Raw genomic sequence first — 26,560 nt, forward strand, 5'->3', positions numbered from 1 at the left:
GTTCCCCTCCTTGGAGGCACCGCCGAGGAGTGTCGGAATCTCCCTAACCTGCTTGGAGCTGGTTGTTGTCTTCGGGCGAAAGCCTCGATTCGCGGATCGGCTCGATGGCGGCGTCATTGACGTCGTAACTCTGTTGGGAGCATCGGGCATGAAGACACGGTGCAGAGGTCCTTGGCGGCTTTAATCCGGTGACGCAGCGGTCCATGGCAGTTCTTCAAGGCGCTATGCACGCCACTGCTGCTGGCATGTTCTAGAGGACAGCTTCTGGGATCCGTTCAAGTCCCGCCATTGATCTCCTTCGGATGGTGCGTTGACAAGGAAGAGTTGTTCCTCTGCGAAGGAGCTTGGCGTCGGTCGAGACGTGGCTTGGTTTTTTGCTTAGTACAGGTTCTTTGTGTTGTGGTTGTTTGGTCTGTAGCCGGTGTTGTCCGATGTTGTGTGGGGTTACGCTCGTTGCTTGTAGCGAGTGGTACCATTCTTGTACTCATATTTCTGCCTTCTATAAAGATATGGGCGTACTCTCGAAAAAAAAAGTTATGGAGTTGATGTCGAGGAAATAAGCTATGTTACTGATATGTAATTTCGATTTGACGTTATTTACATAAGCTTTGATACTGACATGGTTTACAGCAGCCTGTATTTTAATGTGCAAACAGCAGTGGTTGCATTGCTTGTAGTGGTTGCAGACTCTCGTTGATCAAGCAAATTTTTGACAAAATTACAATAAAATGTTAAAGGCCGGACAAGTGTACCACGAGTTCAACATTTGGAAGGCATGCCAACACCACAGAAATTTGAAGTTTAAAACTACATGAGGTGGGCAGCTGTTTACTCTACATCTAGCAGGTTGATGTGCTGTAGTGGGATAGAAACAGAGCCGTGAAGAAAACAAACCATGGCCCCAGGAGACTGGAATGCCTCTGCTGGCATCACCTCTGAAGGTGTCGGGTGACTTGGGTGTCAGCTCATCTGAAGCAGACCAGTTGCAAAGGTAAGTAGCAAAAAGCATGGTGATTGACTTTGTCGAATCGTTCTTCCACCTGGTAGCTGAACAACGCGATACATGGAACCATGTAGATCCACGGATCAATCCAGGACATCATGAAATCGTTTGTTCCGGTACATCCACAGCCGGGCCGTCGCAATGAATGCACCCACAACGGTTGCAAGAGACATTGTACCTTAATCCACTGCTCCTCCAAATACGATTGGGAATACAAGGTTTGCTATCGACCTGTTTCGTTCCGGTTGGTCCACATATCAGGACCATCTGGTCCCGGGAGCCAAGATGGATTTCCCTCACAAGATGGCCTATAACATGGTTCCTTCAGGTTGAAACAAAACCCCATACAGAAAGCTTACACCATAAGCCTCATCTGAGGTTAGCCATCAAATCTCTGTCACTGCACGGCAGATAAATGTTCAGTAAGAAAAGCCACTACTGCTGAAACTTTTTCTGTGGTAACAAATAATGCACTGGCAGGATTAACCATATATTTTTTTATTACAGTATTCTCAGTCAAAACAATCAACTGACAGATATTGACTAGATCTTGGTGGTTCAACATCTACACTTCATTTGGCCTACATCTCGGTAAATATGCTATTCCAGGCCTTGCAACAACTTTCAATAAACCAACCCATCTTTCTTGAAACTGTTCAAGCGTCTCATCAAAAAAAATGTTTATAGCAAAAATGAGTATCGAGTATTGACACCATGTAGACCTCTTTAAATTTTAGTTTGAAACACGCGAGGCTTTTGCATATGCAATGACTAGCAACAACAACTATCTTGGAACAGGTAATGCAACGACAAGCAACAACTATCTTGAACAGGTAATCTTAATGAGACCATGACTACTGTCTAAAAGAGGAGCATGTCAACAATGTTTTTACCTCAAGGTGTTGCCTGACGCTGCACCACAGGAGCTGGTTGTTGCGAAGATGCACCAATAGGCCACCACTGCTGTTGGTAGTTGCCATAGCCTGCGTGTTGCTGCGAAGATGCGCCAATAGGCCACCACTGCTCTTGGCAGTTCCCATAGCCCGTGTGCACGCTATAGGCAAATGGGTTAGGGGCAGATTGTTGTTGTGAATACCCAGCGTAGTTGTTGAAGCATGTCTGGGGTGCCTGAAATCATAGTCAACAAACAGCTTATAGTAAGATGATGGGAAAACATGCGTCAATAGTAGCACATCACAACATAGCAGAAATAGACAATTTCATCTTTGTTACGTACAATGACCTAAAATAATGAATTTCTTGTAACAGTTTAGTTGCTTTTAGACATATTTTTGAACTAAGTGCCCATAGCTTTCTTCCCCCTCTTTTACTTCCAAAACGCGCAATGCAGACAACATGTCAAGTTGGGTCCATCGGCCTTGACAGCACATGCAACAGAGTTACTACTAAGAACATATGTATCTTGCGAGCGATATATAACAAGTGGAGATGATCCGTTCCAGACCTACAGATCAACAGGAGATAGCAGAATATCACCAATGTTTTTACCTCCTGAGGTTTAAAATCACTACTAGATGTCAACTGATGTTCTGATGGTGGGCACAGTGGCTGGTAGCTGTGACCAACATGTACAGGGGTCAACGATGCAGACCCAGGGCCACATGGTCCTTTTGGCTTGTCGAAGCATCTCTGCGGTTGCTGGAATGGTACATTCTAAATTAATCTTCCGGTATGATGAAAACAAACGTGAAACAGGGAATATGGAATACATCATACCTGATAGTTTTCATGGAGCCGCAATGGATACACAGGGGGCAGACACCACTTTTCCTGTTGTGGCTGGAAATATAGTGGATTCTAATTAATCTTGTTGTATGATGATAGACAAACGTGAAACAGGGCATATGGAATACAACATACCTGATAGTTTTCATGGAGCGGCAATGAATACAAAGGGGGCAGACACCACTTCTCCTGCTGTGGCTGGAAATAGTGCATTCCAATTAATCTTGCTGAACAATGATGGGGAAATGGGTAGGAAACAGGGCATATGGAATACAACATACCATATAGTTTTCAACAGGATGGACCTGGGAAATCGTTTGACGATTTCGTACGCGCTTGATGTCCTCAGCAAATTCTGATTGCCTGAGGAACAGAAAGTCAATTAAACAAAGTATGGCATAGCGAATAGCTATCAAATTATAGAATGAATTGATCTAAACCGGAGCATAGGTGCCCTGGCCTTAGCAGAACAGAGTTTCCATAGATAATAAGGAACTTGCCTTTGGATTTTGCTCCTTGGTTTGCAGGAACTGAGCTCACCGATACAGATCTATGCACAGAAGAGAGTGCAAGTTAGTTGGAAGCAAGCAATTCAATTCTTTGAAATAATAAAAAGTGATAGGAAATACTAACTGAGGTGTTGCTTGGATGATTTGCTGAGCTGCTGGCCTCTGGGATCTTCCTACACGCCGAGACTTCAATGCCTACAGAAGCCGCTAAATTCATAAGCAAAACCAATCCCAATTTTTTGGCAAACAAAGATGCAGGCTCCTTCAAACAGAAACAAACAAACAAGGCAGTCACACGAAGAAGGTAAGTAATAAGAACATAAGGACTAGGCGTACCTGGAGTTATATCAAGATGGCGGGACAATGTAGAGGCACGGAAAGGATGTTCAGGGTCAAAGCAGCGGTCGTAATAAAAATCATCCGGAAGATAATACTTCCCAACTGCTTTGATTTCCTTGTTCCCTATGTGAAGAGCAGCCACCCATCCATTCCCATCACTGGGTTCCCCCAGAGATCTGAGATAAATAATATCATCACCATCCTCCGGACTGAGGATGGGGAAAGCTGAGTAGAGTTCCCTGAATGCCAACAACTCTACACACTTCTTTAGATCAGCAACATGAGCAGCACATGTCTGGCGCCAAAAGTTAGGCGACGATGGCGGCCAAACTAGTTTCCGAGTCCATGTCACAGCCCTCCAGGCATCCCTAAAGGAGGAGAGCTGCAGCCAGGAATCCTCATCGTCGGGTTTGTGCTTGAGCGACATGATCAAGTCTTGCTCGTCGATAATACTGTCCTCCTTGTTTTGAGGATAAGGAGCAGGATGAGTCTCCATCTCAACAAACTTGAGCACGCCATTGACATATGCGAGATCCCGAAACCAGCTTGCGGAGCGGGATTCTTCGTCGACTGAAGGGTGTTTTTTCATCTTTTGGGTCAGGGCGAAGGGATATTTGAGTTTGTACCTGTTTCCAGGCAACGGGGCAGGCAACGGGATGAAGCAGCTTACAGGGGCACCAGCAGGAACAGGATCTTGGTGTCGAAGAAGAAGAAGCAAGTCGCAGACAAGCAGGCCGTGTGACAAATCAACCCAGCCTAGCAAGCCTTCTTGTCCAAGCGTGATCATCTTATCAGGTATAACCCTGTCGACTCCAGGACATGGATTGTGCAGTATCCTAGTGCTCCAAGAATTTGTCTCGGACGAATAGATTCGAAGCTGATAGCCGTCGCCCGACTCCGACGCCGGTGCGTCACGGAGAGCGGCCAGGAGATAGTGGCCGTCGCCCCCGCGGCCGACGATGCCCCACTCCCTGACCCCGCTCAGATCATCCAACTCGCCGGGAGAAGGAATCCGCTCGAGCGACGGGGGACGGCCGGCCTTGTACAGGAAATATTCGCTTTCGCCGGCGGCGGCGTAGAAGGTGGCGCGGAGGAGGACGAAAGGGCCATCCGCGCCGACAACGTGTGGCAAAACTGAGAAATCAAGGTCTTGCGACAAAACATGGGGAGGCTTGGTACAGTTGATGGAGAAGAGGGACAAGTGCGGTGGGTGTTCCATCCAGAAGGAGACCGCCATGGTATAGCCATGTTTTGATTTGGCCGTGGCCGTGGTATCGTTCCGGCTGTCGGTGAATCGTGGTTTCCGGGAGAGGAGAATCGAGGGCAGACGACCTGGATAGGGGATGTTGGCCATCGATATTGGGGATTTTGAGGAAACGATAAGGAGTTCGACAATTGGGATCGGGTTATGTAGCAATCGAGGGGTGGAAAGACTTGAGGAAAGAACCGATTTTGATTGGCATCAGGATGAAGGAACGACATGGCACTTGCTGGACTTCCGCCTCGGCCCAGCAACATCAGAGAGAGAAAAAGGCTTGCCAGGTCCTCCGTCGGACGGCGATCCCTATTGGCCGCCCAATGCGGGAGCGATTCGCTCCCGCTCAAGGGACGGACGGTGTGGGCCGGCCCATTAGCGCCTAGCAGGTATGGTTTTTCCCTTGTATTCTGGTTTCTCGGGTTTTCTCAGGTTTTTCCGGTTTTAATGGGCTTTTCTTTGTTTTTGCTGCATTGGTTTGGTAATTTCGAATTTTGTTCAGATTTTTTTTATGACCTAAAAATGTTTATATTATAAATTTGTTCAAATTCAAAATTTGTTTAATTTTGAAATTTGTTTCAATAAGAATTTTGTTTATATTATATGAATTTTCAAAATTTAAAATTATTCAAATCTAAATTTGTTCAAAATTGAAATTTGCTTAGATTTTGAAAATGTTTAGTTTTAAAAAAATGTTCAATAGGAAAAAAAGATTTTAAAAATGATCAGTTTTAAAAAATGTACACTTCGAAATTTGTTCAATTCTAAAAAATGTTCAACTGCAAAAAAATGTTCTATTCTAAAACTGTTCACTTTTTTAAAAAACAAAATTTTTAAAATATTCTTATTTTTCAAAAACAGTCAGATCTGGAATTTTTCTGAACAAAAAAAAACAGAAAATATAAAAACGACAAGAACACGAAAAAAGAGACAATACCTTTTGTTGGGCCACACCCGGACGGCCCGGAAGTGGGCTGCTTCGAGCGGAACGGTGGTTCGCTCCCGCTTAAAGCGGGGGATAGGAGCTCCCCGTCGGACGGGGTTTAAATAGGGAGCTCCTATTCACCGACCTCGGTAGCGTGAACGACCAACCACACACCCCAAAACACTGCGGTCGTTTAATGGGCTGCGGCCCATCTGCGGTACAGCTTCTTTCAGCTTTCCATTTCTCTCTTTTTTCTATGTTTCTTTTTAGAAAAAAATTTCTTCAAATTTGAACATTTTTTTATATCTGAACAAATTCAAAAATTCAAAAAAAATTCAAAATATACAAAAAAAATGTAAATATTTTTCTCAAAAAATTAACATTTTTTAAGTTGAACAAATTTGGAATCCGAACAAATTTCAAAACTTGAACATATTTGAAATATGAACAAATTTCAAAACCTAAACAAATTTGAAATCTGAACAAATTTTGAAATTCGAACATTTTCTAATAAAAAAATCGGAATCAAATTTTTAAAAATCTGTTCAAGTTTTGAAAAACCTGAACAAATTTGAAATCTGAACAAATTTTGAAATTCGAACATTTTCTAGATTTGAACATTTTCAAATAAAAAAATCGAAATCAAATTTTAAAAACAAACTAAAAATATCTGAAACCAAAAAAGCAGCCAAAAAACCAACAAAACCGCAAAAATTAAAACAAAATGCAGATAGAAAATCGTGAAAACCAAAGAGAAAACGGGCCAGAGAGACATATTCGCGATTTTGGGCTAGGCCCATGCCAGCTCCTAGGTGTGCGGCGCGGTGTAACCACCAACCTGTTCGGTGTATAGGTTTTGCTGTTTAAATAGGGGGAAGCTACCCGTGGCTTCTTGTCGGACCGCGAGCCGCTAGCCTCGTGGTAGTTCTTGGTCTTGCGGAACGGCCAGCATTTCTTCCCCATGGCGTCGGTCGGTGGGTAGGGTGGGCTCTGGCAATGGTGTGGTCGGGGAAATTGGCACCGGCAACGTTCCTTTAAGTGGCTCGGACGCCATCCCGCATTCAATGTCATGCCACTGCAACGCCGCCCAGCAGCGCACGCTCGCGGAAGCCGAGGCGCGCCATTAACGCGTCCTGGAAAGCGGTAGCGCGCCGCCCGTAAGTAATACCGCGGAAGACCAAGCATATGTGCCCCTGCCAGATGGGCCCGTGCGAGGACCGGGCGAACGATCGTTACGTCCGCATAGCGTCTGCAGAGACGCAAACCCGACGCATATTTGGGCAAGTTTGCGGTGCCGTGGACGGCTTGATCACTATGCGTTGCATACCAGACATATTTTCGGCCCAATCGAACGCAAATGATCGCTCAGCGTCCGTTTACGTCTCGCGTTGGAGATACCCTAATAAAAGAGATGGTTGGGTTTCAAAATTCGAAACACTAGTACAGGATCGAATCCTTCATCTCCGAACTACTTTCACGCATGTGTGGGCGTGTGGCCAACTGACTCCTTTTCAGTTTGCATTGGCAACAAGCATACGAGTGAGGTGGTTGGGGTGCCCGGCTCTGTATATTGAAAACAGATTCCACGCGTTTATACAAAATGAGTTATGACGTGAGTTAAGGAAACGGATGGCTTGATTCGAAGTGGATAAAAGGAGCACCCTAGCTCGCGCTCACTTCAGAGTTTTCGGAGATGTGCTGCCTTTACACTTGAGGCACTATAAAAAATGACCGGCTGAAGGGGCAAGAGGTGACGTATAGGCTCGGAGAGGTAGCGTAGAAGCTTACTAGAAGTTGGTTTCATAATTCAAGGAAAAATATTTCAAGCTTGGCACTGTATGAAGACGCTCGCGACGGTGTTGGTCTTGAGGACATGATTCAAGGTGTGTCGAGGAAGCTTTGTGACAAATCCAGACGAGTGCTCTGCAGGTGATGGCAGCTCATTGCTTGGTCTGGGTGCTCCATGTGAACTGGTGAAGGATTGAAGGCACAGTACAATCGGGAACAAAGCACCCTATGATGAGATGGGGAAAAAACCTAGGTTTTTCAGCATATTCAGCAAGGCAGGTCACAAGAAACGACATTCCCTGAACCGGGAGACATGCCGAAGCAGCCTAGGAAGGAAGGGAGATGCAGACCGTGTGGTGGAACTGGCCATCGGAAAATCACCTGTAACAAACCTCTAGGTTTACCTGATAGCTGTGTGAACTAGGTATATGTTGGCTGCTATTCCTTACGAATCAGAAAGCTTGTTTTAGAAATCCTTAAGGCTGTGAGGATAGCCATTATATCTCTACAGAAAATCGGTAATTCAGTTATCAATTTGTCATTGGGGACATAAATTTGTTGTTGGGGACAGAAGCTCTGTTACTGATCTGTAATTCAGTTTTGCATTTGCTGTTTAGGACATGATCTCTGTGTGAACTGTAATTCAGTTTTGGAGTTGATGTCGAGGAAATAAGCTATGTTACTGATATGTAATTCAGTATTCGATTTGATGTTATTTACATAAGCTTTGATACCGACATGGTTTACAGCAGCCTGTATTTTAATGTGCAAACAGCAGTGGTTGCATTGCTTGTAGTGGTTGCAGACTCTTGTTGATCAAGCAAATTTTTGACAAAATTACAATAAAATGTTAAAGGCCGGACAAGTGTACCATGAGTTGAACATTTGGAAGGCATGCCAACACCACAGAAATTTGAAGTTTAAAACTACATGAGGTGGGCAGCTGTTTACTCTACATCTAGCAGGTTGATGTGCTGTAGTGGGATAGAAGCAGAGCCGTGAAGAAAACAAACCATGGCCCCAGGAGACTGGAATGCCTCTGCTGGCATCACCTCTGAAGGTGTCGGGTGACTTGGGTGTCAGCTCATCTGAAGCAGACCAGTTGCAAAGGTAAGTAGCAAAAAGCATGGTGATTGATTTTGTCGAATCGTTCTTCCACCTGGTAGCTGAATAACACGATACATGGAACCATGTATAATAACACGATACATGGAACCATGTATGCAGTGCCAGATCCACGGATCAATCCAGGACATCATGAAATCGTTTGTTCCGGTACATCCACAGCCGGGCCGTCGCAATGAATGCACCCACAACGGTTGCAAGAGACATTGTACCTTAATCCAATGCTCCTCCAAATACGATTGGGAATACAAAGTTTGCTATCGACCTGTTTCGTTCCGGTTGGTCCACATATCAGGATCATCTGGTCCCGGGAGCCAAGATGGATTTCCCTCACAAGATGGCCTATAACATGGTTCCTTCAGGTTGAAACAAAACCCCATACAGAAAGCTTACACCATAAGCCTCATCTGAGGTTAGCCATCAAATCTCTGTCACTGCACGGCAGATAAATGTTCAGTAAGAAAAGCCACTACTGCCGAAACTTTTTCTGTGGTAACAAATAATGCACTGGCAGGATTAACCATATATTTTTTTATTACAGTATTCTCAGTCAAAACAATCAACTGACAGATATTGACTAGATCTTGGTGGTTCAACATCTACACTTCATTTGGCCTACATCTCGGTAAATATGCTATTCCAGGCCTTGCAACAACTTTCAATAAACCAACCCATCTTTCTTGAAACTGTTCAAGCGTCTCATCAAAAAAAATGTTTATAGCAAAAATGAGTATCGAGTATTGACACCATGTAGACCTCTTTAAATTTTAGTTTGAAACACGCGAGGCTTTTGCATATGCAATGACTAGCAACAACAACTATCTTGGAACAGGTAATGCAACGACTAGCAACAACTATCTTGAACAGGTAATCTTAATGAGACCATGACTACTGTCTAAAAGAGGAGCATGTCAACAATGTTTTTACCTCAAGGTGTTGCCTGACGCTGCACCACAGGAGCTGGTTGTTGCGAAGATGCACCAATAGGCCACCACTGCTGTTGGTAGTTGCCATAGCCTGCGTGTTGCTGCGAAGATGCGCCAATAGGCCACCACTGCTCTTGGCAGTTCCCATAGCCCGTGTGCACGCTATAGGCAAATGGGTTAGGGGCAGATTGTTGTTGTGAATACCCAGCGTAGTTGTTGAAGCATGTCTGGGGTGCCTGAAATCATAGTCAACAAACAAGCTTATAGTAAGATGATGGGAAAACATGTGTCAATAGTAGCACATCACAACATAGCAGAAATAGACAATTTCATCTTTGTTACGTACAATGACCTCAAATAATGAATTTCTTGTAACAGTTTAGTTGCTTTTAGACATATTTTTGAACTAAGTGCCCATAGCTTTCTTCCCCCTCTTTTACTTCCAAAACGCGCAATGCAGACAACATGTCAAGTTGGGTCCATCGGCCTTGACAGCACATGCAACAGAGTTACTACTAAGAACATATGTATCTTGCGAGCGATATATAACAAGTGGAGATGATCCGTTCCAGACCTACAGATCAACAGGAGATAGCAGAATATCACCAATGTTTTTACCTCCTGAGGTTTAAAATCACTACTAGATGTCAACTGATGTTCTGATGGTGGGCACAGTGGCTGGTAGCTGTGACCAACATGTACAGGGGTCAACGATGCAGACCCAGGGCCACATGGTCCTTTTGGCTTGTCGAAGCATCTCTGCGGTTGCTGGAATGGTACATTCTAAATTAATCTTCCTGTATGATGAAAACAAACGTGAAACAGGGAATATGGAATACATCATACCTGATAGTTTTCATGGAGCCGCAATGGATACACAGGGGGCAGACACCACTTTTCCTGTTGTGGCTGGAAATATAGTGCATTCTAATTAATCTTGTTGTATGATGATAGACAAACGTGAAACAGGGCATATGGAATACAACATACCTGATAGTTTTCATGGAGCGGCAATGAATACAAAGGGGGCAGACACCACTTCTCCTGCTGTGGCTGGAAATAGTGCATTCCAATTAATCTTGCTGAACAATGATGGGGAAATGGGTAGGAAACAGGGCATATGGAATACAACATACCATATAGTTTTCAACAGGATGGACCTGGGAAATCTTTTGACGATTTCGTACGCGCTTGATGTCCTCAGCAAATTCTGATTGCCTGAGGAACAGAAAGTCAATTAAACAAAGTATGGCATAGCGAATAGCTATCTTGAATGAATTGATCTAAACCGGAGCATAGGTGCCCTGGCCTTAGCAGAACAGAGTTTCCATAGATAGTAAGGAACTTGCCTTTGGATTTTGCTCCTTGGTTTGCAGGAACTGAGCTCACCGATACAGATCTATGCACAGAAGAGAGTGCAAGTTAGTTGGAAGCAAGCAATTCAATCCTTTGAAATAATAAAAAGTGATAGGAAATACTAACTGAGGTGTTGCTTGGATGATTTGCTGAGCTGCTAGCCTCTGGGATCTTCCTACACGCCGAGACTTCAATGCCTACAGAAGCCGCTAAATTCATAAGCAAAACCAATCCCGATTTTTTGGCAAACAAAGATGCAGGCTCCTTCAAACAGAAACAAACAAACAAGGCAGTCACACGAAGAAGGTAAGTAATAAGAACATAAGGAGTAGGCATACCTGGAGTGATATCCAGATGGCGGGACAATGTAGAGGCACGGAAAGGATGTTCAGGGTCAAAGCAGCGGTCGTAATAAAAATCATCCGGAAGATAATACTTCCCAACTGCTTTGATTTCCTTGTTCCCTATGTGAAGAGCAGCCACCCATCCATTCCCATCACTGGGTTCCCCCAGAGATCTGAGATAAATAATATCATCACCATCCTCCGGACTGAGGATGGGGAAAGCTGAGTAGAGTTCCCTGAATGCCAACAACTCTACACACTTCTTTAGATCAGCAACATGAGCAGCACATGTCTGGCGCCAAAAGTTAGGCGACGATGGCGGCCAAACTAGTTTCCGAGTCCATGTCACAGCCCTCCAGGCATCCCTAAAGGAGGAGAGCTGCAGCCAGGAATCCTCATCGTCGGGTTTGTGCTTGAGCGACATGATCAAGTCTTGCTCGTCGATAATACTGTCCTCCTTGTTTTGAGGATAAGGAGCAGGATGAGTCTCCATCTCAACAAACTTGAGCACGCCATTGACATATGCGAGATCCCGAAACCAGCTTGCGGAGCGGGATTCTTCGTCGACTGAAGGGTGTTTTTTCATCTTTTGGGTCAGGGCGAAGGGATATTTGAGTTTGTACCTGTTTCCAGGCAACGGGGCAGGCAACGGGATGAAGCAGCTTACAGGGGCACCAGCAGGAACAGGATCTTGGTGTCGAAGAAGAAGAAGCAAGTCGCAGACAAGCAGGCCGTGTGACAAATCAACCCAGCCTAGCAAGCCTTCTTGTCCAAGCGTGATCATCTTATCAGGTATAACCCTGTCGACTCCAGGACATGGATTGTGCAGTATCCTAGTGCTCCAAGAATTTGTCTCGGACGAATAGATTCGAAGCTGATAGCCGTCGCCCGACTCCGACGCCGGTGCGTCACGGAGAGCGGCCAGGAGATAGTGGCCGTCGCCCCCGCGGCCGACGATGCCCCACTCCCTGACCCCGCTCAGATCATCCAACTCGCCGGGAGAAGGAATCCGCTCGAGCGACGGGGGACGGCCGGCCTTGTACAGGAAATATTCGCTTTCGCCGGCGGCGGCGTAGAAGGTGGCGCGGAGGAGGACGAAAGGGCCATCCGCGCCGACAACGTGTGGCAAAACTGAGAAATCAAGGTCTTGCGACAAAACATGGGGAGGCTTGGTACAGTTGATGGAGAAGAGGGACAAGTGCGGTGGGTGTTCCATCCAGAAGGAGACCGCCATGGTATAGCCATGTTTTGATTTGGCCGTGGCCGTGGTATCGTTCCGGCTGTCGGTGAATCGTGGTTTCCGGGAGAGGAGAATCGAGGGCAGACGACCTGGATAGGGGATGTTGGCCATCGATATTGGGGATTTTGAGGAAACGATAAGGAGTTCGACAATTGGGATCGGGTTATGTAGCAATCGAGGGGTGGAAAGACTTGAGGAAAGAACCGATTTTGATTGGCATCAGGATGAAGGAACGACATGGCACTTGCTGGACTTCCGCCTCGGCCCAGCAACATCAGAGAGAGAAAAAAGGCTTGCCAGGTCCTCCGTCGGACGGCGATCCCTATTGGCCGCCCAATGCGGGAGCGATTCGCTCCCGCTCAAGGGACGGACGGTGTGGGCCGGCCCATTAGCGCCTAGCAGGTATGGTTTTTCCCTTGTATTCTGGTTTCTCGGGTTTTCTCAGGTTTTTCCGGTTTTAATGGGCTTTTCTTTGTTTTTGCTGCATTGGTTTGGTAATTTCGAATTTTGTTCAGATTTTTTTTATGACCTAAAAATGTTTATATTATAAATTTGTTCAAATTCAAAATTTGTTTAATTTTGAAATTTGTTTCAATAAGAATTTTGTTTATATTATATGAATTTTCAAAATTTAAAATTATTCAAATCTAAATTTGTTCAAAATTGAAATTTGCTTAGATTTTGAAAATGTTTAGTTTTAAAAAAATGTTCAATAGGAAAAAAAGATTTTAAAAATGATCAGTTTTAAAAAATGTACACTTCGAAATTTGTTCAATTCTAAAAAATGTTCAACTGCAAAAAAATGTTCTATTCTAAAACTGTTCACTTTTTTAAAAAACAAAATTTTTAAAATATTCTTATTTTTCAAAAACAGTCAGATCTGGAATTTTTCTGAACAAAAAAAAACAGAAAATATAAAAACGACAAGAACACGAAAAAAGAGACAATACCTTTTGTTGGGCCACACCCAGACGGCCCGGAAGTGGCTGCTTCGAGCGGAACGGTGGTTCGCTCCCGCTTAAAGCGGGGATAGGAGCTCCCCGTCGGACGAGGGTTTAAATAGGGAGCTCCTATTCACCGACACTGGTAGCGTGAACGGCCAACCACACACCCCAAAACCTGCAGGTCGTTTAATGGGCTGCGGCCCATCTCGCAGTACAGCTTCTTTCAGCTTTCCATTTCTCTCTTTTTTCTATGTTTCTTTTGAGAAAAAAATTTCTTCAAATTTGAACATTTTTTTATATCTGAACAAATTCAAAAATTCAAAAAAAATTCAAAATATACAAAAAAAATGTAAATATTTTTCTCAAAAAATTAACATTTTTTAAGTTGAACAAATTTGGAATCCGAACAAATTTCAAAACTTGAACATATTTGAAATATGAACAAATTTCAAAACCTAAACAAATTTGAAATCTGAACAAATTTTGAAATTCGAACATTTTCTAATAAAAAAATCGGAATCAAATTTTTAAAAATCTGTTCAAGTTTTGAAAAACTCGAACAAATTTGAAATCTGAACAAATTTTGAAATTCGAACATTTTCTAGATTTGAACATTTTCAAATAAAAAAATCGAAATCAAATTTTAAAAACAAACTAAAAATATCTGAAACCAAAAAAGCAGCCAAAAAACCAACAAAACCGCAAAAATTAAAACAAAATGCGAGATAGAAAATCGTGAAAACCAAAGAGAAAACGGGCCGGAGAGACATATTCGCGATTTTGGGCTAGGCCCATGCCAGCTCCTAGGTGTGCGGCGCGGTGTAACCACCAACTCTGTTCGGTGTATAGGTTTTGCTGTTTAAATAGGGGGAAGCTACCCATCGCTCCTTAGCGATGGTTTATACGCATCGCTAAGGAGGAACTGTTAATAGCCTTGGCCCATATGGTTCGGTTGTTTCAAAATTTCCCAAATTCGAAATTTCTTTAGATTTGAAATTTGCTCAGAATTGAAATTTTCTCATATTCGAAAATTATTTAGATTTCAAATTTTCCTAGATTTGAAATTTGCTTAGATTTAAAATTGCCCAGATTCGAAATTTGCTCAGATTTGAAATTTGCTAAGATTAAAAATTTGCTTACTTTGAAATTTGTTCGAATTAGAAATTTGCTTAACTTTAAAATTTCCTCGACTTTAAAAAAATTAAAAAGAAAAAAGAAAAAAAAGAAAAAAAGAAAAAAAGAAAAAAAGAAAAAAAATCGAAGAAAAATCGAAATAAAACCGAAACCGAAGAAAACCCAAAATAAAAACTCGACAAAACCCGAAAAAATCGAGGCTATGGGCTCCCTGCATGTTGATGGTCCGCGCCCTAAGCTCTCCCCGTTAGCAGGCGGAGCGTATTAACGCCCGCTAATGGGCCATGGACCTTTTTCGGTGCTGGGCTTATAGTTTCTTGTCGGCCCCTTTCTTTTAATCTGATCTTCCTATTTCTTTTTGTTTTTCTTTTATCTACTAATATTATCTCTATTGGACAAGCCCACACATAGGCAACACTTACGCACTAGGCGATGGACAAATGCCTCGTGTAGAGCGTAAGCGGAAATCTAGGCAAGGTAACCAGGAAATTGTCTTCCGTAATAAGAAGTCATGCTATACCTCACTACCGAGGTAGATGGGCATTATTCTAAACCTAGTTCTTAGAAATTTACATATTTATATGCTCTAAATTAATGTGTATTCATATATAATAATCCATACACACCCTTGATGGTATAAATTATGCTCGCCTAGGACGATTAAGCATCGCCTATGCACTAGGCGAATGCCAACCGCCTCGCTTACGCCTAGCGTTTTTCCAACCTTAACTATTATATAATCTATCTATCTTATATCTTAGTCACCAAAAACCTTCCCCGGTTGACGGAACGTCCCGCAACTGCCACTTGAACAAGTTACTTTTAAGGTCTCGTCGCTTCGGTGAATCACTTGAGCCCTGAGACATTTTTGGTGCCATATCATGTCGACCTCTTCAAGAAAACCGATCTTCACGTATCTAGGCATGGTTTATGCCATGATAAGTATAGGTGTTCTTGGATTTCTAATTTAGGCTCATCATATGTTTATTGTGGGCTTAGACGTTGATATGTGTGCCTACTTCACCGCAGCTACCATGATCATACATGTGCCCACTGGACATCAAGGTGTCTCGAAAATAAAAAGGAGCAGAACTGTTATAAAGTACAAGAGCGAGGGCACAGGCGCACAGCGATCGGATCCGAGAGATACGGAAAAAGAGAAGAACTGTGTTGTGAGTTGGAAGGTACTTGAAAAACTCAGGCATGTATTTCACAAAATCTGGACCAGTGGCATAAGAAAGAGCACCAATGGCAAGCATTGCTTCTTCATGTACAGTGGCACTGTGGCAAGCAAAGACGAGGAGGAACAGCAACATCAACTGATCAGCAGTCTGGGCAATTATGGACTTCGCATCTGAGCTGCTCAGTTTCTGGATAATGACCTGCAATACACCACACAGCAAAGCCTGCACATTGCTTCTCCTTATCACCAGATGTATATATTTGGCGATCAAATGTAAGGTTCAATCTCCTCATGATCTTCTGCAATAACTGCCCTATGATGCTTGAAGTTTCAGGTATGTTGCTGACTCTGACAATCTCATTCAGCGCTCCATAAGCAGATGAACGAAGCCTGAAATGGGTCATGTCACCACGATCCGCAGCAGTAAGGAGAGCAGCTATAACATGAGGAAGGTAAGGTGTAAGCAAAGATGAGACCGCCTCAGCATCTTCATAACCTTGGGCAAGGAAATATATGGCTCCACAGACTTTCTCGGCCACATTTGGAACATCTTTCCTACTCTCTAGCAACAGTCATGATACGAGGATAGTACAGCACCATCAGGGAAAAAAAAGTGAGGATACATACAAGATGAGAAGGACAACTGACATATATCACAACTTTACAAGCACCTTTTTTCAACTATATACATGTAAATGGTTTGTAGGACAAGTGTACATTGATGAACACTCCCTCCTTTGGTATATGCTCCCCTACAGCAGCTAGCGCCCTCCACTCAACATACAACTGGAGATAGTAACACTGAAATTTACACTCTTATGTACTCTGTTTAACATTACAACAGCAGCTATGATGGGGGTGAACACTCGCAGAGAACTCCTTTCCAGTCAAAAATATACAAGGAACCAAGATTATGCATCTGTTGGTTCACCCTAGTCCACACATTCTACGCCTAGTTCATCGAATCAAAGCTATGAAAGCATATGAAGCACCCGCAGTTCGAACCTAAGTACGCCCACTTGCATATACATATGATTCAAGGCTTTGACGAAATCCTCACAGCATGTGCATCATCCACAGCTTGAATTTGCGCACATATAGATATATGACGCACGGTCCGATCAGATCTGTCTCAGATAGGCGCTTGCAGAGTTTCATATACAATTCTAGGTTGCCCGATTCTTGTATGTTTCTCCGCAGTGAGGTCAGTACAGCAGCTCTGTCCAGGTAATCAGGACATAACCCCATATCGAGCATCCGCATTAGTGTTTCTGAGGCATCCAGACAGAAACCACCTTTGAGGTAGCCTCGCAGGAGCCATGACATTGACTTCTTCCTTCTCCCTGCACTGGTTGACTCGACTCCTGCAAGCAGTCGTCGAACAGCAGCAGCTTCCCCTTGAGAAGCACATATGGCCAAAACAACATCATAGAGTTGCGTATCAGGTTCCCTACCAACAAGCTTCAATTCCCAAAGTTGGCGCTCGGCTTCTAAGCCGCAACCAGCGCAAGTGTACAATGAAAGGAGCCTCTCATGCACAAGTCCTAGAACATCACTGCTGCCTTCCTGAACTGCCCAGTTTGATAAAAGAACGCCATCCCCTAATAGTTCTGATTGATATTTTTCAATGCTGCGCATGCTCTCAATATCCAGTTTGGCAACTGAGCCATCCTTCACAGACAAATTCAACTTACGCAAGGCCTTTGAGAATTCCTTTTGCTCTTTAACCAAGGCAGTCAACCCAATAAGATAACTATACACTTCAGGTTTCAGTCCACTATCTTTGAATTCAATGACCAATTTAATAGCATCCCTGTAGTCCCCATCCATCTATCAAAATAAAAATAATACAGAACGTTAAAAGCTGGAGCCAAGATAAATGAGATTGGTACCAGAGATAGAACGAGCATGTAATGGTGGTGTTTATAAGAAGCTAGGATATGTTGAGTGCTTAAGTTATCACACAGGTGCCCGGACAGAAGAGATGGATGTGCAAGTTAGTAAAATGATACTTTAAGATTTTGAGTAGAATCACTGCATTAACCCAGTCGGATATGTTATGTACCATAGTTCCAAGCTATCCAAACAGAAACATACTCGCAATTCTGAAATACTAGAGAGCATAGACACATGATACCAAGATAAACGCCAACGCATAACGGAGCAATAGGATGCATCTGCTCTAGTATCAAAATGTTTCCATTCATGCATATGCTTGTACTGTATGTTTTAAAAGAAGCCCGTGGATTTGAAGGATAATGATCACGAAATAAAAATCAGTTGGCAAGTACAGAACAGAAACATGATGTGACTATCCTTGATTGATGTTTTGGAGCAAGTAGCCATGCTGCTTCTTCATCATACGATAAATCTGATCTCCTTCCGATTTGTGGTGATTTGCAACCAAATTTGTCAATGCTAATAATAATTATAATAAGTGTAACAAACTAACAATAGACTATATACCAACTTAATAGACACTTGTTAGCAACATGACGTTCTTTCATTAAAGACTGGGCAACCAAAGTAATCAAGTATTTGATAACCAAGAACTTATCAAGATTCTTTAGATAATGAAATAATCAAATTCCATGGGGCGAGCCAAATATCTAAAGCCAACCAAATGAGCCAAATGATTGGGGCATGAGTTGAATGACCAGAGTTTGGTTATGGCGACTTGGGGACACGAACCAACCACCGACAACAAAGAAGGAATAGTGCAAGATGATTAGTCACATTTGCTAATTCTGAAGGATGGCCCACAACTAACAATATTAAAACCAAATAGGTTACATTGCAGGCAAACATGTGATCTGCGTGGGAGGCAGGCCTTAGTCTAAGGCCAGAAGCATGTGCTTACAATGAAGTCGTCCAAAGCGTGTCATCCCAATAAGATACAGTAAGAGCATGACACACGAGATGAATAGACCTACTAGCAGAATCCACTGATGATCATCTTCAAGTAATATACGTGTGCTTCATTAACTAATGATGGTGAAGGCAAGACAGCTGCCGTCCCAACAACCTATCCAGCACAGAAGTTACCATCACACATAGAGCAAGTGAAATTGGAGGGATCGAAATGAGGATAAGACCTGGCCGCACCAGTACAGGTCATGTCGAAATCCAGAAGCATAGGAATCTAAGCTGGTTTTCAGCAGGCAGTTCTAACTTCTAAGAACCATGAAACGGTAGAACTATGAACAGTCAACAGAGGCATCAACAAGTGAAATTGGACGGATGAAAATGAGGATAAGACCTGGCCGCACCAGTACAGGTCATGTCAAAATCCAGAAGCATAGGAATCTAAGCTGGTTTTTAGCAGGAGTTCTAAGTTCTAAGAACCATGAAACGGCAGTATGAACAATCAATCAATCAATCGCATAAACAATCAATCAATCAATCGCATAAACGACAGGAACAAGCAAGCATAAGACATGGGTAAAATATACGGCCAGTTGTTAGTTACCATCATCTTCCATGCGAGGTACCCGACGGGTCCTCCACGCTCGCCGTCGTAGTCCTCTCCCGCGCCTACGGCGCCCCTCCTGAGCACGTCCCTGACGAACTCTACCGCGCGCGCCCTCTCGCAGCGGTCCCAGTAGAGCGCGACGGCCTTCTCGACGAGGCTGAACCCGGGGCGGAGGCCGACGCAGTCCATCTCGCCGAGGAGCGCGGAGACGTCGGCGACGTCGCCGCCGGCGCCGACGAGGCGCTCGATCCAGGCGCAGGCGATGGCGGCCATGAGCTCCATGGTCTCGCCGTCGACGCGGTCGGCGCGGCGCAGCCAGTCGAAGACCTCGAGCGCGCAGTAGGCGTCGCGGCCCTCCTGCGCGAAGTAGACGAGCACGAGCTGGAGCTCGCGCGGGGAGAGGCCCGCGAGCGGGGCCTTGTCGTCGGCGGCGGCGGGGTCGCGCTCGAGGTGCTCGATGGCGGCGGCGAGGAGGCCATGGCCGCCGAGGCCGAGGTCGGCGGGGGTGACGTGGTCGAGGCGCACGGAGCGCGGGGGCGGCGGGGGGCGGAGGGAGACGGCGGCGGGCGGGCGCGGGCGCGGGGAGGGGAGGGTGGCGTGCGGGAAGGCGGCGGCGCGGGAGGAGAGCGCCATGGGTGGGGAGGGTGGGGAGGGCATGGGGAGGAGAGGAGGAGAAGGGGAGACGTGGTCGAACGGAAGGAAGGAGACGAGACGGTGATGGCCCGGCGATGGGGATGGTAAATTGGGGAATGGAATGTGTGAATCGATGAACCTGCGTGTGGGGCAGTGGATAGGGGCACCTGCGGCGGGGCCGCCGGAGGAGTGTCGCGTGGTGATGGAGACGGGGAGGCGGAAGCGGTTGCCGGGAGAAATCACGGCCACTGGTTCCGGCGATTTTTCTGTAGCCTCCTCGGCTAACATCCAATGGTTGTGATTCTAATTTGAACTGGATAACTAGAGCTAATTACACTATTGATCCTAGAACTTGCAAAACTTGATAAGTTAGTCCAGGAACTTGCAAAACGCTGGTTCCGGCGATTTTTCTCTAGCCTCGGCGTGAGTAGAGAGAAGAAATGCTGTCGAGAAGGAGATATTGTTATACATACATACAAGTGTAGCTTCTGTTTAAAAAAAACATACAAGTGTAGCGACGCGTCTCTAAATCACGTATGGATACTGTATTAGCATAGCTGCGGTTGTATTTTGGTGGAGTTCTTCATCACCATGTATATTGCTGAGATGGTCTTTCTTTACTGAGGCAAGTAGACCTATCCAATGGTTGTGATTCTAATTTGAACTGGATAATTAGAGCTAATTACACTATTGATCCTACAACTTGCATCGCATGTAAAGATTTGGTCCTTCAGCCATGGTGGACGACCCGCCGCGGGCCCCACCGAGACGAGGAGGCCCATGTCTAGGCCGGACCCATGGGACAAGTCGGGGCCACAGGACAGCCCGGGCGCATGGGCTAGCCTGGGCCCACCGGCCAGTCCCCGGGTCCGATGGCCCGTCAACACTTGTCGTGTACTTCATCATCGCAGCACCCGGCAGCACGTGCAAGTTTGGTGGGGTTTACTATGATTTGCATGGCACTCACCACTCACCCCATCTGGCCCGTTTATGACTGGCATTGGCGCCGTCATGGACGGACTAAAGTTGGGTGCCACTACACGAAGGCCGACCTTTGAGAAGGGAAAAACCCATCCCCCGCGCGCGCTCTCGCGACGACACGTGTCGCGCGCGGAACGTGTCCCCGGGAAAAGACGCGAATCGTTTTCCGGGTTTGGTTTTTTCCCTTTACGCGCCGGTAGACCCGTTAACAATATGCGGACCCGTTAATCTTCTTTTTCCCTTTACGCGCGCAGTACGTTTTCAAAAAATTGGGCGGGACTTTCTTTTTGGCTTTTTCCCTTTGTATTTCCGGCCGTGAGTTTTCCGGGGAATTAATGGGAGGGAGGTAGCACTTTCAAATTACAATTTTTTTTTAATTCCAACAGAGTGCTACGAGATGACATATGTCGAAGCGATTGCTACGGCTCGGCTTCGCCTTGTACTGGCGCCTTCGGCGCATCAAACATTAATAAACATAATGAATGGCGGACATATGCCGTTGTCCCCGTTTGTCGTTACCCCCATATGTCGAAGCGATTGCTACGGCTCGGCCGCCTCGTATCAAGGCGCCTTCGGCGCATCAAACATTAATAAACATAATGAATGGCAGACATATGTCGTTGTCCCCGTTTGTCGTTACCCCCATATGTCGAATCGATTGCTACGGCTCGGCTTCGCCTCGTATCAAGGCGCCTTCGGCGCATCAAACTGTTGTTTTTTTTTCTATTTTTTTCTTTTGGAAAGGTTTCTGTTTGATTTTCTCTTTTATTGTCTGTAAAGATTTCCGTTTTCTCTTTTATTCTCTGGAAAGATTTCCGCTTTCTCTTTTATTGTCTGTAAAGATTTCCGTTTTCTCTTTTATTCTCTTCAAAGATTTCCGTTTTCTCTTTTATTCTCTTGAAAGATTTCCATTTTCTCTTTTGATTTATCTGGAAAGATTTCCGTTTCCTCTAGCGCAGGTACACGTCCGAAGGGGTGTGAAGTACATCCTTGTCGTAGAGACGAGTACAACCTAGGTAGGAGGAGAATAGCACGGCATCGTATTTCTCTTTTGGTTTATCTGGAAAGATTTCCGTTTCCTCTAGCGCAGGTACACGTCCGAAGGGGTGTGAAGTACATCCCCGGCGTAGAGACGAGTACAGGTTATGTAGGAAGAGGAGCACGGTACTGTATTTCTCTTTTGGTTTATCTGGAAAGATTTTCCGTTTTTTCTAGCGCAGGTACATGTTCGAATGGTGGTGAGGTACATCCCCGGCGTAGATACGGGTACAGCCTAGGTAGGAGGAGAGTAGCACGGTACTGTATTTCTCTTTTGGTTTATCTGGAAAGATTTCCGTTTCCTCTAGCGCAGGTACACGTCCGAAGGGGTGTGAAGTACATCCTCGTCGTAGAGACGAGTACAGGTTATGTAGGAGGAGAGTAGCACGGTACTGTATTTCTCTTTTGGTTTATCTGGAAAGATTTCCGTTTCTTCTAGCGCAGGTACACGTCCGAAGGGGTGTGAAGTACATCCTCGTCGTAGAGAAGAGTACAGGTTATGTAGGAAGAGGAGCACGGTATCGTGTTTCTCTTTTGGTTTATCTGGAAAGATTTCCGTTTCTTCTAGCGCGGTACACGTCCGAAGGGTTGTGAAGTACATCCTTGTCGTAGAGAAGAGTACAGGTTATGTAGGAAGAGGAGCACGGTACTGTATTTCTCTTTTGGTTTATCTGGAAAGATTTCCGTTTTTTCTAGCGCAGGTACACGTCCGAAGGGGTGTGAAGTACATCCCCGGCGTAGAGACGAGTACAGCCTAGGTAGGAAGAGGAGCACGGTACTGTATTTCTCTTTTGGTTTATCTGGAAAGATTTCCGTTTCCTCTAGCGCAGGTACACGTCCGAAGGGGTGTGAAGTACATCCTTGTCGTAGAGACGAGTACAGCCTAGGTAGGAGGAGAGTAGCACGGTACTGTGTTTCTCTTTTGGTTTATCTGGAAAGATTTCCGTTTCCTCTAGCGCAGGTACACGTCCGAAGGGGTGTCAAGTACATCCTCGTCGTGGAGAAGAGTACAGGTTATGTAGGAAGAGGAGCACGGTACTGTATTTCTCTTTTGGTTTATCTGGAAAGATTTCCGTTTCCTCTAGCGCAGGTACACGTCCGAAGGGTTGTAAAGTACATCCTCTGCGTAGAGACGAGTACAGCCTAGGTAGGAGGAGAGTAGCACGGTACTGTATTTCTCTTTTGGTTTATCTGGAAAGATTTCCGTTTCCTCTAGCGCAGGTACACGTCCAAAGGGGTGTGAAGTACATCCTCGTCGTAGAGACGAGTACAGGTTATGTATGAGGAGAGTAGCACGGTACTGTATTTCTCTTTTGGTTTATCTGGAAAGATTTCCGTTTCTTCTAGCGCAGGTACACGTCCGAAGGGGTGTGAAGTACATCCTCGTCGTAGAGAAGAGTACAGGTTATGTAGGAAGAGGAGCACGGTACTCTGTTTCTCTTTTGGTTTATCTGGAAAGATTTCCGTTTCTTCTAACGCAGGTACACGTCCGAAGGGGTGTGAAGTACATCCCCGGCGTAGAGACGAGTACAGCCTAGGTAGGAAGAGGAGCACGGTACTGTATTTCTCTTTTGGTTTATCTGGAAAGATTTCCGTTTCCTCTAGCGCAGGTACACGTCCGAAGGGGTGTGAAGTACATCCCCGGCGTAGAGACGAGTACAACCTAGGTAGGAAGAGGAGCACGGTACTGTATTTCTCTTTTGGTTTATCTGGAAATATTTCCGTTTCCTCTAGCGCAGGTACACGTCCGAAGGGGTGTGAAGTACATCCCCGGCGTATATACGAGTACAGGTTAGGTAGGAAGAGGAGCACGGTACTGTATTTCTCTTTTGGTTTATCTGGAAAGATTTCCGTTTCCTCTAGCGCAGGTACACGTCCGAAGGGGTGTGAAGTACATCCCCGGCGTAGAGACGAGTACGAGTTATGTAGGAAGAGGAGCACGGTACTGTATTTCTCTTTTGGTTTATCTGGAAAGATTTTCCGTTTTTTCTAGCGCAGGTACATGTTCGAATGGTGGTGAGGTACATCCCCGGCGTAGATACGAGTACAGAGTTAGGTAGGAAGAGGAGCACGGTATCGTGTTTTTCTTTTTGATTTATCCGGAAAGATTTCCGCTTTCTCCAGCCGTAGGTACATGTTCTATTGGGTGTCGAGTACGGCGATGACGGCTAGTCGTGTACATGGGTTTCGCATCAAAATGAGTACAAGTCTGTTCTTCTCCATCGCAGGTACTGGTTCAAATGCGTGTCAAGTACAACGGTGATGGCGAACCGAGTACATGTTTCGCACAAAAAGGAGTACATGATTTTGTCTCTTTCCGTTTTCTCTAGCTCAGGTACAGGTGTAAAAGCGTGTCGAGTGCAGGGGTGACCGGGAGTCGAGTACAACTTATGTAGGAGTACAGGACTGTGTCTCTTTCCTTTTTCACTAGTGTAGTTACAGGTGCGAAGGCTTGTCGAGTACAGCGGTGAGGACGAGTCGAGTACAGTTCGCAGCAAATGAATTTCAGACATATGACACTACCATTAACATTACAGTGTCAATAAATTCGAGTAGTTTCTCAAATATTACATATAAAATATTGAAAAGTACACGTGACACTAGCATTAACTAATAACCAAATACAAATACTTGAACGTAATTCGTTGCGTGGTTCACATTGTTTCGTACGACACATTGTACTTATTTTAACTTACGCCTCACATTTTAGCTTTGTTATGACAAGCTTGAGCAGTGCACCGCCATGTAAGAATGGAGATCCTCTTTCATCTTTGAAGCTAAATGAGCAAATGTCCCCTTCTTTCGGTAAAATTCTTGAACTATATCTCGGAAACCTTTCTTTATCATAGCTTTCCCATTCTTATCCATCTTCATGGTAGCATACATTGTAATGTCTCCCGATGTGCAGTGACAAAGAACTTTAACCGGTTCTTGTATGAATCCCCGAATGTGTTCATTAGTGAATTCTTCTGAAAATTCCTAAGAAGATATTAACGAACCATTGTTAGTTTTGTTGTACAGTATGTCAGAAGTTTTCTTGTCATGAAGACAGTAAGTATTTTATATAATTGACGAGATAGACTTACGAAAACTCCGATAAACTTACCATCTTAGATATGCCTCTTGTAACAAATGATTTAGTCATGGTGCAAATATAATGTTTAATAGCCGGTGTCCGGTTCGTGATGACTTCATTTGTCACCTGGAGTACTTGAGTGTAATTCATCTCCACGTGGTTTCCAAAGACGCATGCTTCGTCAAAATTTTCGTTTCCATACTATCCAGTGTCCTACAATCAAGAGGTATTATAAATTTTTCATTGAAAACTATATATTCACCGTAATGTTTGCTTTTTTGGTTGCTACTATTTGTACCTCTAACAGCTTATCTTGTTCAACACCTCTCGAGATAAACTCGTGCATAACTTTCATCAATATCTCCGTCAACACCTTTTTCCGTGCCGTTGTCACTTTCATCATTGCTTTGCCTCTTTTCGAGTAGCGGTGTTGGTTGTACCCCGATTACCCGTTGCGTGACTTTCCTACAGCTTAGATGCATTAAGATCATATAGTTTAGATGCATTAAGATTTAAATAAAATTAAATTAACTTTCATTGCATGACATGAAGTAATATGGTTTATACGCAACTAAGCATTAACTTATGATTATTTGAAAACCTGGTCTTGAGGGTCGACGCCGTATGTTGGATAGTTGTTGCACAAGTTTCCGTATTCCTCTCGCCCTTGATTGCGCAGTCTCTGAATTCTTGCAAGCAGTGTTTCCTAGATATGACATTTCAATTATTAATTCATTCATTGTAAATCATATTTAAATTGAATTTAGGTCAACTTTCATTGTATTTGATGAGTAATATTTTTTTGAAACTCTGGTAGTGAGGGTCGGCCTCGTATATTGGACAGCCTTCCGCACAAGTATCCGTTCTTCTTTGCCCCGTTGTGTGCATCCTCTTGCAGTCTTGAGAGCATTTTCTATGTAGAACAAAAAGGTAACCATCAAATTGCATATGCTTGCAATATATTTTGGAGACCAAGGAACTACGGATTATTCACTAATGCAAACAAATACATTTTTGATATAAATAACTTATTTGTTTCAACTTAGTTCGAAGTGATAATGAAATTCATTTGATTTATATTTATATCTTTTCTTATTTGTCATTTATATATCATAGTGTGGAATATTAGTATATTTTAGCAACGAATATATTGTTCATGACCTATATTAATCATTTAACCTTGTTTTCTTGGTTGACTTGGAATTAAAATTTTATATACTTATTGATATCTCCGTGTCCGCCGACATTTGATCTTTTTCCCTTGGTTGACCTCGAATACGATGTATGTGTGTGATGTTTGTTCCTATTAGATCCATGAGCGGAACTTCAAGTTCGTGCTTGATTCACGAGGTGGCAAAAGAAAGCGTAGTGAGACTGTTTTCCAGTGAGACCCTAGATCCGTTTTTCGCATTATTGTGGTATGCGACCGATCTATTTATAACATAGAGTTTCCACCGAATCTATAAGTTTTGGAGATATACATACCAATGATCCGAAACTCCGGGATAGTTTTCCGAATTGAAGTCGGTGTGTCTGTGTTGGA

General features: G+C 44.3%; 3 protein-coding genes across 11 annotated transcripts; all 3 read right to left on the reverse strand.

The window, feature by feature from the left end:
- Window positions 1-692: 692 nt before the first annotated feature.
- LOC124706345 lies at window positions 693-5,016 on the reverse strand. 4 transcript variants are annotated; one of them, XM_047238006.1, is made up of 9 exons: window positions 3,595-5,016; window positions 3,383-3,453; window positions 3,250-3,299; window positions 3,031-3,112; window positions 2,885-2,947; window positions 2,741-2,803; window positions 2,513-2,662; window positions 1,897-2,131; window positions 693-1,397 (listed from the first exon to the last, which is right to left on the reverse strand). In XM_047238006.1, the coding sequence occupies exons 1-8, from the start codon at window positions 4,949-4,951 to the stop codon at window positions 1,898-1,900; spliced, it is 2,070 nt and encodes a 689-aa protein (XP_047093962.1). In that variant the 5' UTR covers window positions 4,952-5,016; the 3' UTR covers window positions 693-1,397; window position 1,897. The 4 variants fall into 4 exon arrangements, with proteins under 4 accessions (XP_047093962.1, XP_047093961.1, XP_047093963.1 ...); XM_047238005.1 differs by having other exon boundaries at window positions 693-1,403; XM_047238007.1 differs by lacking the exon at window positions 2,741-2,803 and having other exon boundaries at window positions 693-1,403.
- Window positions 5,017-8,374: 3,358 nt separating this feature from the next.
- LOC124706348 lies at window positions 8,375-12,732 on the reverse strand. Of its 6 annotated transcripts, none has more exons than XM_047238013.1 (9): window positions 11,311-12,732; window positions 11,099-11,169; window positions 10,966-11,015; window positions 10,753-10,834; window positions 10,607-10,663; window positions 10,463-10,525; window positions 10,235-10,384; window positions 9,618-9,852; window positions 8,375-9,124 (listed from the first exon to the last, which is right to left on the reverse strand). In XM_047238013.1, the coding sequence occupies exons 1-8, from the start codon at window positions 12,665-12,667 to the stop codon at window positions 9,619-9,621; spliced, it is 2,064 nt and encodes a 687-aa protein (XP_047093969.1). In that variant the 5' UTR covers window positions 12,668-12,732; the 3' UTR covers window positions 8,375-9,124; window position 9,618. The 6 variants fall into 6 exon arrangements, with proteins under 6 accessions (XP_047093969.1, XP_047093968.1, XP_047093966.1 ...); XM_047238012.1 differs by having other exon boundaries at window positions 8,375-9,118; window positions 10,607-10,669; XM_047238010.1 differs by having other exon boundaries at window positions 10,607-10,669.
- Window positions 12,733-16,468: 3,736 nt separating this feature from the next.
- On the reverse strand, window positions 16,469-19,922 carry LOC124706349 (pentatricopeptide repeat-containing protein At2g30100, chloroplastic-like). Its single transcript, XM_047238017.1, has 2 exons — window positions 19,287-19,922; window positions 16,469-17,647 (listed from the first exon to the last, which is right to left on the reverse strand). The coding sequence occupies exons 1-2, from the start codon at window positions 19,920-19,922 to the stop codon at window positions 16,874-16,876; spliced, it is 1,410 nt and encodes a 469-aa protein (XP_047093973.1). The 3' UTR covers window positions 16,469-16,873.
- Window positions 19,923-26,560: the final 6,638 nt, after the last annotated feature.

The sequence above is a fragment of the Lolium rigidum genome, chromosome 4 (assembly GCF_022539505.1).
Source record: "Lolium rigidum isolate FL_2022 chromosome 4, APGP_CSIRO_Lrig_0.1, whole genome shotgun sequence".
Lineage (NCBI taxonomy): Eukaryota > Viridiplantae > Streptophyta > Magnoliopsida > Poales > Poaceae > Lolium > Lolium rigidum.

Coding starts and splice junctions, on each gene's coding strand:
- LOC124706345 (XM_047238006.1), bottom strand. CDS start 4,951: ATGGCCAACATCCCCTATCCAGGTCGTCTGCCCTCGATTCTCCTCTCC. Junction 3,454..3,594: donor CCATCTTGATATAACTCCAG/GTACGCCTAGTC, acceptor CGGCTTCTGTAG/GCATTGAAGTCTCGGCGTGT. Junction 2,663..2,740: donor GGCTCCATGAAAACTATCAG/GTATGATGTATT, acceptor GTACCATTCCAG/CAACCGCAGAGATGCTTCGA.
- LOC124706348 (XM_047238012.1), bottom strand. CDS start 12,667: ATGGCCAACATCCCCTATCCAGGTCGTCTGCCCTCGATTCTCCTCTCC. Junction 11,170..11,310: donor CCATCTGGATATCACTCCAG/GTATGCCTACTC, acceptor CGGCTTCTGTAG/GCATTGAAGTCTCGGCGTGT. Junction 11,016..11,098: donor ATCATCCAAGCAACACCTCA/GTTAGTATTTCC, acceptor TTCTGTGCATAG/ATCTGTATCGGTGAGCTCAG.
- LOC124706349 (XM_047238017.1), bottom strand. CDS start 19,922: ATGGCGCTCTCCTCCCGCGCCGCCGCCTTCCCGCACGCCACCCTCCCC. Junction 17,648..19,286: donor ACCTCGCATGGAAGATGATG/GTAACTAACAAC, acceptor TTATTTTGATAG/ATGGATGGGGACTACAGGGA.